Source organism: Cucurbita pepo, chromosome 7, assembly GCF_057944985.1.
Source record: "Cucurbita pepo subsp. pepo isolate OVF chromosome 7, ASM5794498v1, whole genome shotgun sequence".
Taxonomy (NCBI): Eukaryota; Viridiplantae; Streptophyta; class Magnoliopsida; order Cucurbitales; family Cucurbitaceae; genus Cucurbita; species Cucurbita pepo.
Window position 1 is genome coordinate 11,643,969 of NC_141804.1, and position 13,987 is coordinate 11,657,955.

The 13,987-nt window shown below is 38.6% G+C and overlaps 2 protein-coding genes across 5 annotated transcripts; one reads left to right on the top strand and one right to left on the bottom strand.

Moving 5' to 3' along the window:
* The first annotated feature begins 320 nt into the window (after positions 1-320).
* On the top strand, positions 321-7,656 carry LOC111798022 (peroxisomal fatty acid beta-oxidation multifunctional protein AIM1). 4 transcript variants are annotated; one of them, XM_087125604.1, is made up of 18 exons: positions 321-543; positions 651-722; positions 1,635-1,697; positions 1,784-1,840; positions 1,966-2,033; positions 2,120-2,201; positions 2,301-2,356; positions 2,572-2,874; positions 2,987-3,073; positions 3,262-3,436; positions 4,239-4,360; positions 4,582-4,745; positions 5,555-5,809; positions 6,023-6,134; positions 6,220-6,342; positions 6,447-6,595; positions 7,113-7,251; positions 7,330-7,656. In XM_087125604.1, exons 1-18 carry the CDS (start codon positions 450-452, stop codon positions 7,372-7,374), a joined length of 2,166 nt encoding a protein of 721 aa, XP_086981730.1. In that variant the 5' UTR covers positions 321-449; the 3' UTR covers positions 7,375-7,656. The 4 variants fall into 4 exon arrangements, with proteins under 4 accessions (XP_086981730.1, XP_086981731.1, XP_023536736.2 ...); XM_023680968.2 differs by having other exon boundaries at positions 322-543; positions 6,023-6,144; positions 6,221-6,342; XM_087125605.1 differs by lacking the exon at positions 2,987-3,073 and having other exon boundaries at positions 6,023-6,144; positions 6,221-6,342.
* A 251-nt stretch (positions 7,657-7,907) lies between these two features.
* On the bottom strand, positions 7,908-12,513 carry LOC111798469 (protein tesmin/TSO1-like CXC 5). Its single transcript, XM_023681635.2, has 8 exons — positions 11,825-12,513; positions 11,459-11,566; positions 10,958-11,135; positions 10,389-10,748; positions 9,625-9,722; positions 9,457-9,551; positions 8,952-9,368; positions 7,908-8,556 (listed from the first exon to the last, which is right to left on the bottom strand). Exons 1-8 carry the CDS (start codon positions 12,109-12,111, stop codon positions 8,330-8,332), a joined length of 1,770 nt encoding a protein of 589 aa, XP_023537403.2. The 5' UTR covers positions 12,112-12,513; the 3' UTR covers positions 7,908-8,329.
* Positions 12,514-13,987: the final 1,474 nt, after the last annotated feature.

A 13,987-nucleotide genomic window follows, 5' to 3' on the forward strand; every position in this document is an offset into this window, starting at 1 on the left:
GAACAAGTTGCAGATGTTACGACAAAACCACTGAAACTGGATGTATTCATAAAACTACGTGAGTCAATGGGTATGTGTGTAGTACCACGAGTAGACTGAAAGCATCTCTGCAATCAGTTTAAGGGAGAAATTGTTAAAGATAGTCATACTAGACCTTCTCTAGGGTTGAAATGGCTACCCTTTTTCGAATGGTGGAACCACTAAATTAATTAGTTGGCGGTTGTTTTTTCTATTTCTGAAGTTATTAATTTCATGCTTTCTAAAATTTGGTAGTTTGTAAGGCTATAAAAGACAACGGAGTTGCAACAAGCCGTATAAATCTTCAGCCCACTCATTTTCAAAGCAATAAACGAGCTCAAATTCATTTAATTTGCGTCCCGAGTGGGCTTCTTTATTGAAATATAGAGAGAAGGTTTAAGACGCAGCAGCTTATTGGAAGCTTGTTGATCATGGCGAGGCCTACGGTCACCACGGAGGTGGGAAACGATGGCGTTGCGGTGATCACCATGTCTAATCCTCCTGTGAACGCTCTAGCTATTTCCAGTAAGTTTGACAATCCTTCTTTCTCTATTTTCTTTTTTCCTTTTGTCGTTCTTTCTTTTGCGTTGTGATTTTGTTTGCCTTTTGGATTCTTGTTCCTGGACATGCAGTGTTTCCTGTCTTGAAGTCGAAATTTGATGAGGCGATGAGGAGAAATGATGTGAGAGCTGTCGTTTTGACTGGTATGTTTCATTCTCCAGCTTAGTGTTTCGAGCATATGCTGGTTAATTGATTTGGTTGGAAATTACTTCAAGAATTTTGTGATTTTCGCTTGGTTTTACTCGGAACAAGTAGCCTCTTTTGTGTTGTGTTGGGAGGGAGTCCCACCTTGGCTAATTTAGGGAATGATTATGGTTTATAAGTAAGAAATTGTGATGTCCCACGTTGATTGGGGAGGAGAACAAAACACCATTTAAGGGTGTGGAAACCTTCTCGTAGCAGACACGTTATAAAGCCTGCCGAAAGGGTTACAAATAGTATCAGAACCGGACACTGGACGATGTGCCAGCCTTCTTGCTGTTCTCTGAAGGGGGGTAGACATGAGACGGTGTGCCTGCTTGGGTCGTTACAAATGGTATCAGAACCAAACACCGGACGATGTGCCAGCCTTCTTGCTGTTTTCCGAAGGGGGTAGACACAAGGCGGTCTGCCAGTAGGGACGCTACTGGCCCCTAAGGGGGTGGATTTGGTGGGGGTCCCACATCAATTGGAGAAAGGAACAAGTGCCAGCGAGGACGCTAGGCCCTGAAGGGAGGTGGATTGTGATGTTCCACATTGGTTTAGAACAAAACACCCTTTAAAGGGTGTGGATGTGCCAGGGCCTTGAAGGGGGTGGATTGTGATGTCCCTCAGTGGTTGGGAAGGAGAACAAAAGACACTTTATAAGCGTGTGGATGTGCTAGGGACGCTCGGCCTTGAAGGGGGTGGATTGTGATGTCCCATAGTGGTTGGGAAGGAGAACAAAATACCCTTTATAACGTGTGTGGAAACCTTCCCCTAGCAGACACATTTCAAAGCTTTGGGTCTTTACACGTTTTAAAGCTTGGTTTTAATGTTCCATTCTTATTTTGAATGTTTAATTTAATTTACGGAAGGCAAAGGCGGGCGGTTCTCTGGTGGATTCGACATCAATGTTTTCGAAAGGATTCACAAGACTGGTGCGTTTATATTAATTCAAGTTAAGCATTTAACGCTGGATAGATTGGTTTGAGAGCTTACCTTTTCAGATGGTCTGAAATTCCAGGGGATATATCTATCATGCCTGATGTCACTGTTGATATTACAGTCAACACAATGGAAGGTTCTTCTCATGTCATGTTTTAGTATCACCCTACCTATTGTCCGACAAATTTCATTGTTCAATGAGACTTGTTGTTTATGAAAATGAATCTCCATCATCTAGTGTTATTTTTTCCGTAAGTGCAGATGCCAAGAAACCAATTGTTGCTGCCATTGAAGGACTTGCTTTGGGGGGAGGGTTAGAAATGGCTTTGGTTCGTGCTTCATGTTGAACACTGTCTCATTCTACCCCCCCTTCATTTTTTGGACCTTTTCTATCACATCATTCATCTTTATGCAGGCAAGTCATGCACGTATAGCTGTACCTAAAGTTCAACTTGGTTTACCAGAGTTGACACTTGGAGTAATTCCAGGGTTTGGAGGTAAGTCTTACTTTGAACACATTCTCAAACTCTCAACTATGAGGAATGTAGCATTCGGTGTCTTATACTGTTTTTCTGGTGTACTGTTCAATTTATCAGGCACTCAACGACTTCCCAGACTTATAGGTCTGTCAAAGGCTATTGAAATGATGCTGGTATGCTAAATATTCTCTTTTCTGCTTTGGTTTTTTATGACACTGTTTTGGAATCTGTAAAGGGTTGGGATAGGCTAATATACTGAGGAATTTGGATAGTTGCTATTGTTTATTAGGTAACAATATATACTTTTTTTTCTAAAAACAAGATTAATATGCCATTTAGTCTTCAGCATACAGTGTGATTATTCTCTTTAATCTTGCATTTTATGCAGTTATCTAAAACAATCACGTCGGAAGAAGGAAAGAAGCTAGGCCTTATTGATGCCATTGTCAGTCCCGATGAGTTGCTGAAAGTAGCTAGAAAGTGGGCTTTAGATATTGCTGATAGACGCAAGCCATGGATCCGTACTCTTCATAGGACAGACAAAATTGGGTCCCTGGCTGAAGCTCGTGTGGTATTAACATCTGCTAGAGAGCAGGCAAAAAAGATAGCGCCCAACATGCCTCAGCACCTTGCGTGTATTGATGTTATTGAAGAGGGAATAGTTCGTGGAGGATATAGAGGGATTCTAAAGGTACCTTTATCTTAGATTCTGCATATGCTGTTTTATGGTGTATTTTTTCCCTGAAATATCTAGCTTGTTACTGCTGGTGGTTAGGTTACTAACTTAACAATGATTGTGGCAGGAGGACAAAGTATTCAAGGAACTTATAGTAACAGACACTGCAAAAGGTCTTGTTCATGTCTTTTTTGCCCAGCGTGCAATATCGAAGGTACATCGTTGATGCAAGAAACTACTCAAGACCCTCTCCCTTCTAACCCTACCAAAATGGGAAACCACTCCCATGATGTATTCCACCTACCTACACTTTAGCATGTCTTTCTCCAATTTTATTTATGGTTTCCAGATTATTCATTGCTGATTCTGTGTCACTGATTACTGTACCTCTGAACTTCCCAGGTACCAAATGTAACTGATCGTGGCCTTAAACCAAGACTAGTGAAGAAAGTTGCTGTTATTGGGGGTGGTTTAATGGGTTCTGGCATTGCAACAGCTCTTATTTTAAGCAACATCCATGTTGTTCTTAAGGAAATCAATGCTGAATATCTTCAAAAGGGAATAAGAATGATTGAAGGTGGGATTTTCATGTTACTTGATTGTTATAGTCTCATTTTCTGAATGCTTGCTAGGTCATAACAAAATGTTTTGAATTATGTCCAACTTCTGTCTAGGATGCCATACCCGAGTTGGTCTTGTTAATGCTATTGCTTATATATTGTGAATGAGTTGGATATATGAACATGAGATATATTGACTTTTCACTGTGATGTCCCACATTGGTTGAGGAGGAGAACAAACCACCATTTATAAGGGTGTGGAAACCTTACCCTAGCAGACGCGTTTTAAAGCATTGAGGGGAAGCCCGAAAGGGAAAGCCCAAAGAGGACAATATTTGCTAGCGGTGGATATGGGTTGTTATAAATGGTATCAGAGTCAGACATTGGACGATGTGCCAGCCTTCTCGCTATTCCCCGAAGGAGGGTAGATACGAGGCGGTGTGACAGTAAGGACGCTGAACTCCAAAGTGGGGTGGATTTGGGGGCTGTTCCACATCGATTGGAGGAAGGAAAGAGTGCCAGCGAGGACGCTGGACCCCGAAGGGGGGTGGATTGTGATATCCCACATTGGTTGGGGAGGAGAACAACCACCGTTTATAAGGGTGTGGAAACCTTCCTCTAGCAGACGCGTTTTGAACCCTTGAGGGGAAGCCCGAAAGGGAAAGCCCAAAAAGGTTGCTATCGGTGGATCTGGGTCGTTACATTCACTGTATCAATGCATGGTAACTAAAATTATAAAATGCATGCTTGCCAATATTATGTATTGTGCATCATTGAACTTTATTGTCCTTTAAATTATATTCATTATTTATTTGACAGCAAATATTGGAGGCTTAGTAGTGAAAGGCAAGCTGACACAAAATAAGGCTGATAAAGCTCTTCTGATTCTTAAAGGCGCATTGGATTATTCAGACTTCAAAGATGTAGATATGGTGATTGAGGTGAATTCTTAATTTCTGCTACAGTAGTGACAATGCAGATTTTCTTTTTTTCAACAGCAATGTTACCTGAATTACAATGACACGGGATTCGATGTGGCATCAGATTACTATTGTTTTATTACAATCTTTCTGACTTTTTTCTCACTTCCAGAATAAAAATCATGCATTCTCCTTTTAATTTGAATGTAGTACTGACAGCCAAGATGAACTCATTTTTGCAGGCCGTTGTTGAGAATGTTCCCCTTAAACAAAAAATATTTAGTGAAATTGAGAAAGTTTGCCCTCCTCACTGTATCTTAGCAACTAATACGTCGACTATCGACCTCAATCTAGTTGGAGAAAAAACTAGATCCATTGATCGAATCATTGGAGCACACTTTTTCAGGTCATATTCCAATTTTGTTTTAATTTAAGTTTATGTTCATTTCTGCAAATCCTGTGCAAATCAAAATCAACCAGAATTGAATCTCGAGGATCAATCAACCAGAATTGATCGAATCATTTGAGGAACGTTGTTTTCCACAGAAAATTGAATGCATGTTGTGATGTCCCACATTGGTTGGGGAGGAGAACAAGCCACCATTTATAAGGGTAGCAGACGCGTTTTAAAGCCTTGAGGGGAAACCCGAAAGGGAAAGCCCAAAGAGAATAATATCTGCTAGCGGTGGATCTAGGTCGTTACACATGTACTTTTCTTTGCTTTCTGATATATAGTGCGTAGGAGTCAAATAAATGTTCTAGTTCAATTCAAAGAACATATGTAAGATCTCACATCGGTTGGGGAGGAGAACGGAACACCCTTTATAAGGGTGTGGAAACCTCTCCCTAGCAGACGCGTTTTAAAGGCCTTGAGGGAAAACCCGAAAGGAAAAGTCCAAAGAAGACAATATCTGCTAGCGGTGGGCTTGGGCCGTTACAACATAACAGTTTTTTTCGAGTACAACATACCAGGATCAGGTTTTTCATGATAACTTGAATGCAAATGGTTACTGTGAAGCCCTCTTTGGCACTCAATATACAGGGGCATCTCATGGTTATTTTCTTGTATTGTGTGAAATACACAGTAAGAAAGAACAAAACTTGTTTTTATTGTCATATTTCATATCGTGTAGACTCTTTTGTATAATTTCTGTCTCCTGATTTTTTGACTAATTATTAACATCTTTTGTTCACCTCTCTCTCTACAATGCACAGTCCTGCTCACGTGATGCCACTCCTAGAAATTATACGGACAGAAAGGACTTCTCCACAAGTGATTCTTGATCTTATGACCGTTGGAAAAGTTATAAAGAAGGTTCCTATTGTTGTGGGCAACCGCACTGGATTTGCAGTCAATCGTGCATTTTTTCCATATTCTCAGGCTGCATTTTTTTTGGTTCACTTAGGCGTAGACCCGATCAGAATTGACCGGTTGATCACCGGTTTTGGTCTCCCCTTAGGCCCCTTCCAGTAAGTCAATTCCTTGGTACTAGTTCTTTTGTTTTTTTTTCTCTTATTATCTTCATTTACTAATGATTGATGCCTGATCGGGGCTGTTCATTTGGTAGTCTTCTTTATCTCTCTCTCTCAAGATAATACAATTTTGACAGATTTATAAGGCAAACGTTGGTTATCAAACAGCACTCAAGTAGTTACCATCTTGATTGATTCTTATGCACACAGACTTCAGGATTTAAGCGGATATGGAGTGGCAACTGCTGTAGCGAAGGAATTTTCGGCTGCATTCCCTGATCGAGTTTTCGTCTCGCCATTGATTGACCTGATGAGGAAAAATGGGCGTGAGGGTACTGAGAAGAACACATTTTTTGTGTATGCGTGCTTCTCCAAAATGATTCATGTTTATGCATTTCCATCTTGCAGGTAAAAACAACGGTCGGGGTTTCTATATCTATGAGAAAGGAAGCAAACCAAAGCCTGATCCTTCAATTTTACCAATTCTGGAGGAGTCTAGGCGCATTGCCAACCTTATTCCCAGTGGAAAGGTACTTAAAAACGTGATAACCGAAGGCCCTTTGTCTAAACGTGAACACGCAATATGCACTTAATTGCTGTTTGTTTATTAAATATTTTTGCTTGCTTCCGGCAGCCTATATCCATTTCTGATCAGCAAATTTTGGAAATGGTACTCTTTCCTGTGGTAAATGAGGGATGTCGAGTGGTCGAAGAACGAATCGTCGTTAGACCGTCTGACCTTGATGTTGCAACTGTTCTCGGAATGAGCTTTCCTTCCTATCGGTATTACGACTTCACTCACTTGTCATCTTTTTCAGATTACTATGATCTTATTAGAATATACTAGGTTGCCATATTCATCGTTCTCTGGAAGAAAGCGAAGTTGACAGATTGATGTTTATGTCTGCTCCATAGCTAGATTCGAGTCTGAAAAAAGTTAGAATTTAGTTCCCAAGATTTTAAAAGTTAGATTTCGGTCCTTCTAGTTTGATAAAAGTTCATAGTCCCCTATGGTTTGGACTATTGCCTATTTACGAGGGTTTTACCGTACCGAATCATAGAGGCTAATTCTCACATTTAAAATCATATGGACTAAATTCCAAGTTCTAGGGACCAAATTTGTAATTTAACCATCATTGAATTTTCTACTTTGAGGTTTGATCATAATCGGATATTTTCAAACCTCTCGAGCCATTACTCGTTGGCTTGTTTATTGTATTAGTTTGACAACATGTGGGTTCGAATCTATGACCTCGAAACAAAACTTTAACCCGATTAAGTATGCTCCTCTCGTTTGCAGCGGTGGTATCCTCTTTTGCGCAGATCTGGTTGAGCCAAAACATGTATATACAAGTCTCAAGAAATGGTCAGAACAATATGGTGATTTCTTCAAGCCCTGCAAGTATTTAGAAGATAGAGCAGCCAGAGGCATACCTCTGGTAACATCTCTTTTCTTCTCTCATTGACATTATTGGCTGTGTATGAATGGAAACGTGACACTTTTCGCTTACTTGCAGAGCGAAGCCATTGCAGAAGACGTATCGTCGAAATCCCGACTCTAAGAGAAGCTTCCTTTACCCAATCATCCTGCAATAAGTTCAGTGATGTAAAAAATCTCAGTTGTAATATTAGCTTCCCTTTTGCAAATCGCTTATTTGCAAAAGAAACAATAAAGGCTTTGGAATGTTTTGCTTGCATTGTTATGTTAACAGTTCAATCATGGGAGGTAGGGGTTAGCTTAGAGTTGGAATGGTATTTAATCTCTCTTAAATGAGACATATTGGATAGTGATTTTAAAAAAAATTACATATTTTTTAATAACGACATGATTCAAATTTGAAGTACTTTTCGAGATTTCGCACTTAGTATATTTAATCGTAAACAATAATCAAACAACTTTAGATTTTTTAAAATTAAAAAAAAATATATACATATAGTATCAATATTTATTGGATAAATTTTTTTCATGCCGTCAAAGTTCAAGGTCCCCTACCATTAGTTGTTTACTCCTAAAAAAAACTTTTTAATTTTTTTTTTTAAAATAATAATAAGGCTATGAAAGCAAATAATTCAAAGTTTATGAGACAACTCAAAATGAAGAAAAAAAAGGGTGCAAAATTCAACAGTAAATTTCTAGCCTTGAGATGATAATGTATGATCACATCAGAAATGAGTTATGCAAAGGATTTCCATTTCTCTTTTGATCTAGAAATATGAAAACAACAATCCCTATCTTCCACCTCTCCTAAACAGGAGGAAAAATAACTACAATTACAAAGCTAAGATGGGAAACTCAATATCAAATCTAAATGAAAATTAACTTACATTAATCATGTAGGAACCCGTGGGACGTTTTTGTCCAAATATAGCTTCCAACTCTGATAGGTCAGGTCAGCGCAGTGTGGATAACCCGAATGAGGGTCGGGACGGTAAATATCAGATTGATGGATAACACAAGGCTACATTTCTGTTTGCCAACTCTGATGGGTCAGTTTTGGTTTGATATTACCAGTTTCTTCACGACAGAGGCAAAACTTTCTGTCGCTGATCGTTACTAAGGGTCATGACTGCAGCGGTTACCGTCTGCGTGGTCTTCCCCAACGGTGGGATCGAAGATTTCGTAACTTTATTGTTGAGTTGGTCCAAATGAGTTTGCGTTTCGGTTCTAGAATTTGTAGTGCCATGGTTGAGTGAGTGTTCTTGGTTACCTACTTCACTTCTGGCTAAAGTGGAACACTGTGTCTCTGTAATGTACAAGGAAATAGAACCCATCAGTTTTAAGGAAATATTTGCGCTCTATTATGATATGAAAACAGAGCAACTGTTCTTATTTTATTTCCATAGACAGAAAGATCAGAGTTAGAAACAGGATTGATGCTAGTAAGTATCTGACAATGCACGTACTCGAAATGGCAAGTTCATCCTTCATAGAAGGACGATGCTGTAAAATGTAGCGTATGACTCGAAAAACGTGTAGGATAAAGAGTATTTTATGCTTTATGATTTTGGAATCAAATGCATTTTAAAACCCATAGACAACCATCTGTCCAAAGAATCTAAGACTTTTCTCAACGATGACGATGATTTAAGCTACCGAGACAATCCCGAAAATAGACAGAAAGCAGACAGAAAAACTTACCTTTTATTTCTCCTAAAGTGATGAGTCTATTGAGACAATCCCGAAACTTCGTAAGGACGATCCTCTCCTGCTCGGCATAGACCTCTGACATGTCTTGTCTGTGGGGCAGTTGTGAAGATGTGCTGCAGCCAGGACCCATTAATCTGTTGGGGGAAGCAGCAGCCATTAGTATTGTATCTTGCTCGTCGCACATCAAAGCCAATGTTCCGGGAGACATGGTCGCGCCCTTTGGCACATCACCACCATCTGAATTGGAATCATCAGTGGTGGTTTTGTTGGTCTGGTTTGCGCTTGAACGATCATCGGCTGCAGCTTTCTCGTTCGATACATCTTTTTTCTGCAACGTATCTTGATTGGATGATGCAACAGAAGTTTCTATCTGACAATCAGCTTGCTTTTCTGTAGCATTTGTTTGATCTGGATTGTGAAAAAGAAGTATTTAAGAGATCCATTCAACAACTTCTGCCGAACTTCCTACAAGTTCGAATCAAAAAAATCACAATACCTTGAAATGTTTTGGCAGCTTCACTTGATAGCACAACCAAAACAGAGCAAAGATCCTTCAAATTTTGTGATTGAATGATGTCTGCCATTAAAGACCTTCAAAAATTACACACATCAGTCCTAAAAACAAGCATATGGCCAACATCACATTGAATCAAAGCGATTATACCTATATGTAAACTTTGAGGGACCCAACAATGATGGACTTCCGACACCAGCAATGGGGAAGGATGGTAACGGAGGAGCAGTGGCTTTGACATGATTTGCCTGCCATGTACAGTTTACAATCTCTGATCAGTACAATAGCAGTCCTATTAACACAAAGCTTACTAAGAACAACATTATCTATGTGAGATCCCACTATCGGTTGGGGAGGAGAACGAAGCATTTTTTATAAGGGTGCGAAAACCTCTCCCTAGCAGACGCATTTTAAAAACCTTGAGGAGAAGTCCGAAAGGAAAAGCCCAAAGAGGATAATATTTGCTAGCGGTGGACTTGGGCTTATTACAAATGGTATCAGAGCCGGACACCGAGCGATGTGTCAACGAGGAGGCTGAGCCCTGAAGGGGGGTGGACACGAGGCGGTGTGCCAGCAAAGACGATGGGCCCCAAAGGGAGTGGGTTGGGGGGTTCCACATCAATTGGAGAAGGGAACAAGTGCCAGCGAGGACGCTAGGCCCCGAAAGGGAGTGGATTGTGAGATCCCACGTCGGTTGGGGAGGAGAACAAAGCATTCTTTATAAGGGTGTGGAAACCTCCCCCTAGCAGACGCATTTTAAAAACCCTGAGGGGAAGCCCAAAAGGGAAATCTCAAAGAGGACAATATCTGTGCTAGCAGTGAGCTTGGGCCGTTACATGGATATTAATAAATTTCTATAAAAAAAATTAAATGGTGAGACATTGTCTTATATTATACTAAATTATCTGGTTCACCTGTTGAAATGCTACTGGTCTATGAGTTGATAGTTCCTTGGCCGTCGATCCAAAGTAGAGTTCTTGACCTTTCCTTTTTTTGGAAACAGGAGGTGAAGCATAACCAGAGGAGCCAATAGCTCCAGTTATGGCAGCATTAGCTGCCTGCTGAATGAATACCATATTGTTACCATGGTCTCCATGGAAAAGAGCTTGTCTCTCTTCACTTCCCTCAAAATTCTTGCAGTCCATGCATTTACAATTTTCCGAGCAGAGAATGTTCGCCTGGAAACACTCGCAATATTTTTTGAGACAACCCGATTTCTTGCAGTGGCATCCCTTGTTGTGCTTACCCAACATCAGCAGCTCCCCCGCCTCCTCCTGCATGAATTCAAAACAGTCCATCACAAATTTCATCGACATGTTCCACGGTAGATATGTACACATATCTGACGACATGCTCGTTGCAGTACGACTTCATCTAATCTACGTATATAACTAAAAGCACCAAATTTTTTACAGCTTCAGCAAATGACAAGCTATGATATGAACAAAAGGTAGAGCAATTGTTATTAAAAAAACTGTCATACTCGGTTGTCCCGCATTCCATGAGGACTGCTAGCAATTTTTGGTCGAAACGCATTTGGATTACGCTCTAATGTAGCTTCGACTGCTTCTCTTCTAGCAGCATCATTTTCAACATTGTTATAACAATTTAAGCAGTTGCAGCCATCACAGTATATTCCAGAAGCAAAGCATTCACAGTACCTGCTCAAGTTGACAGCATTAAATTTCAAATGATTTATAAACACAATAATTTAATTCCAGTTGTAAACACGCACGTTGAAGATATGATCGAACATGGAGACAAATAGTGATGAATCCTCAAACATAGACACCGTGAATGATAGCTAAATGAGGAAAAAATGACTCGAAGCACCAAAATGAGTTTCGTAACATACACAAATGCACATGAGCATCTACTTTATCAGTGTCATCACAGAAATTCTTAGAAAATGTTCGTAATAAGCTAAATTCAGTAGTGCGGGCTACGATATGTTTGTAATAAGCTCGAAAGATCAAGAACTTACAATTTTAGACACCGCGAATGTTTACAGTTACACTGTTTTTGCTTCTTAGGAGTACTATCTTTAGCTTCAACAGCAGGCCTTGCTCTTGACATAGGGGATTCTGATTTCCTATTCAAGAAAAAAGCATCGTTCATTAGTATAAAATGGCTTAATGCAGAAGTTATTTACTGAGCAATTTTTAATAGCAGAATCTATCTAAATCCAAATGATGAACTTGTAAATCTTACAGTGAATCCACAAGCTCAAGCGGCTTCATATGAAATGAATCGAATTAAACAATATCTCATTTGGATCGATGGCATAAAGTTTCTAATTCTATACTACGATTGAACATTAAATTAAGCAAGCGAGATTATAGAGACTTACACAGTTCTAACTGACGAATGAGGCGCCAAAGGTGCGATCGACGCGGCCACCATCTGCGGCTGTGGCTTCGGCTGAGCTTGCTGAAGATTCTGAGAAACTAATGGAGTCTGCGACTGTGAATGCGAGTTTGAATGAGATTGAGGATGCGGAGCGCCTCCATAGCCAGTGAAATCGAGCTGCCTAGCGAGCTTCTTAGACGGAATATCCGATGACGAAGAATTACTCAACGCTGCACCATCTGATTGAGCCTTCTTCGGAGGCACACCAGCGGAATCTTCTTCCCCCATCGAATTCAAATCCTAAATTTCAATAATCTCGCCACAATTCCAAATTTTCCGATAAAAGAAAAACAAACTCGAACAATTAATCAACTCCTAAATTCAAAAACGAATTTCCCTCCGCCAACTTAAAATCGTTCAACTCCCCGATCCAAATACCTATCCAAATACGGCAAATAAAATTCCGAGAACACCAGATAAAATTATGCTTTTGCAGCTCAAATATTACGCCGAAACTCAGCAAAATGAAACCAAGATCAAAGAGACATTCGTCTACGCGTAACACAGCCACAGAGAGAGCAAAAAACGGACCAGAAAAATTAAATTATTTAGGGTTTTTTTGAACTGTGAATTGAAGAGAGCTCCGAAGGACAGGAGCGAAAAGGCCTTTTGTTCATCTTCTTTCCTCCCTCTTCCGAGATTTTGAAATTTCAATTTTGTAAATATTGAACGGTGAGATTAACACCATTGCCTAAATCTAACGGTGAAAACAATTCGACATGATCCAACGGTGAGAATTCATAGAAGCAAGCCTCGTGGAGATTGTGAACCATCAGATTCTGACGGCTGTGGAGTTTCGACAAAGTTGTCGAGGGCAAGGATCCTGTATTTCTCACATCCATATCAAATAGCCACTAATATTTCACCACGTAATACATCTCAAATTTTTTTGAACACGTGGAAGTTCCTGATTGGTTAAATAAATGAAAAACTATGAGGATAAAAGAGGGAATTAATCCAAGATTCCATCCCCTAAACAAAGGAAATAAAACAAATTTGGCGCTAAATAGACTATCAGAAATTGTTAGACAGCCTAATAATTTCATTAATTCTTTTGTTTACTTTTTTTTTTTTAATTATGTACAAAAGTAATTGCCATTAAATTTTGTATTATCGATTAAAAGTCATAAATTTAAATATTCCAATTTACTTATAATTGAATTCAGATAAAAAAAACAGATATTTTCGTAATTTATTACATAATAAACAAGATTTTGGTTTCAGTACATCTTCAAACTGTGTTGGAGATAATACTATACAAGTTATTCTCACACCAGTTTGACCGTCTGGTTCAATAGAGCTCTTCTAATCTCATCTCAAAGTGAGGCTCGGTTCTATAAGACTAGACTCCTTTCATAAGAGACATTATTTTTTTCTACACTTAAAAATAATAATAATCTTTGAACTTTACAAAAATAAATATTTTGGATTTATTATATTACATTTTCCCTCACATTTGCTATTAATTTGTTCAAATCAAAATAAAGGTAAAGATAAAAATTTAAAGGCTAAAAATATAAACTTTAATAGGTTATCCAAATCATACGAATTTATATTTTAACAGGTTCAAAATAGATTTTAAATTTTATTTATTTATTTATTTAATAGAAACTTGATTTAAAAATCTAGTGTATTTATAGATTGATCTATGTTAAAAACAATAAATATAACTAAAAACATTTTTAGAAAATTAAAAATATAAAATATATCTCGTGTTCACTTTTTGAGTCTATAAGTATGCCGTACAAGAGAAAGATTCTCCGACCATGATTTATGTACAGTTTTTTTTAGATCCTTTATATGAAGTTTTAACAAACCCACACAATACTCAATTTTTTTCCTTTAAAAAAATATAACTTTAACTTACCTATAAAATTATAATTTTGTGTCTAATCGGTCTCGGGTATATCTTAACTTACTTATAAAATTGAATTTTATGCCTATTAAAACCCCAAGTATATGAATGGTCTCGGGTATATCTTAACTTACTTATAAAATTGAATTTTATGCCTATTAAAACCCCAAGTATATGAATTAAAAAAAAAACGTCAAATAATCAATGATCCATACGAAACCTATTAAATACAAATTAAAAGGTTTAAAG

Bases quoted from the DNA above. Each gene is read 5' to 3' on its own strand.
- LOC111798022 (XM_023680968.2), top strand. From the start codon at position 450: ATGGCGAGGCCTACGGTCACCACGGAGGTGGGAAACGATGGCGTTGCG. The intron at 1,841-1,965 runs GTTCTTCTCATG...CCGTAAGTGCAG, and splicing joins TACAGTCAACACAATGGAAG to ATGCCAAGAAACCAATTGTT. The intron at 2,034-2,119 runs GTTCGTGCTTCA...ATCTTTATGCAG, and splicing joins GAGGGTTAGAAATGGCTTTG to GCAAGTCATGCACGTATAGC.
- LOC111798469 (XM_023681635.2), bottom strand. From the start codon at position 12,111: ATGGGGGAAGAAGATTCCGCTGGTGTGCCTCCGAAGAAGGCTCAATCA. The intron at 9,723-10,388 runs GTGAACCAGATA...TGTACATGGCAG, and splicing joins GACCAGTAGCATTTCAACAG to GCAAATCATGTCAAAGCCAC. The intron at 8,557-8,951 runs GTAAGTTTTTCT...TGTACATTACAG, and splicing joins CACTTTAGGAGAAATAAAAG to AGACACAGTGTTCCACTTTA.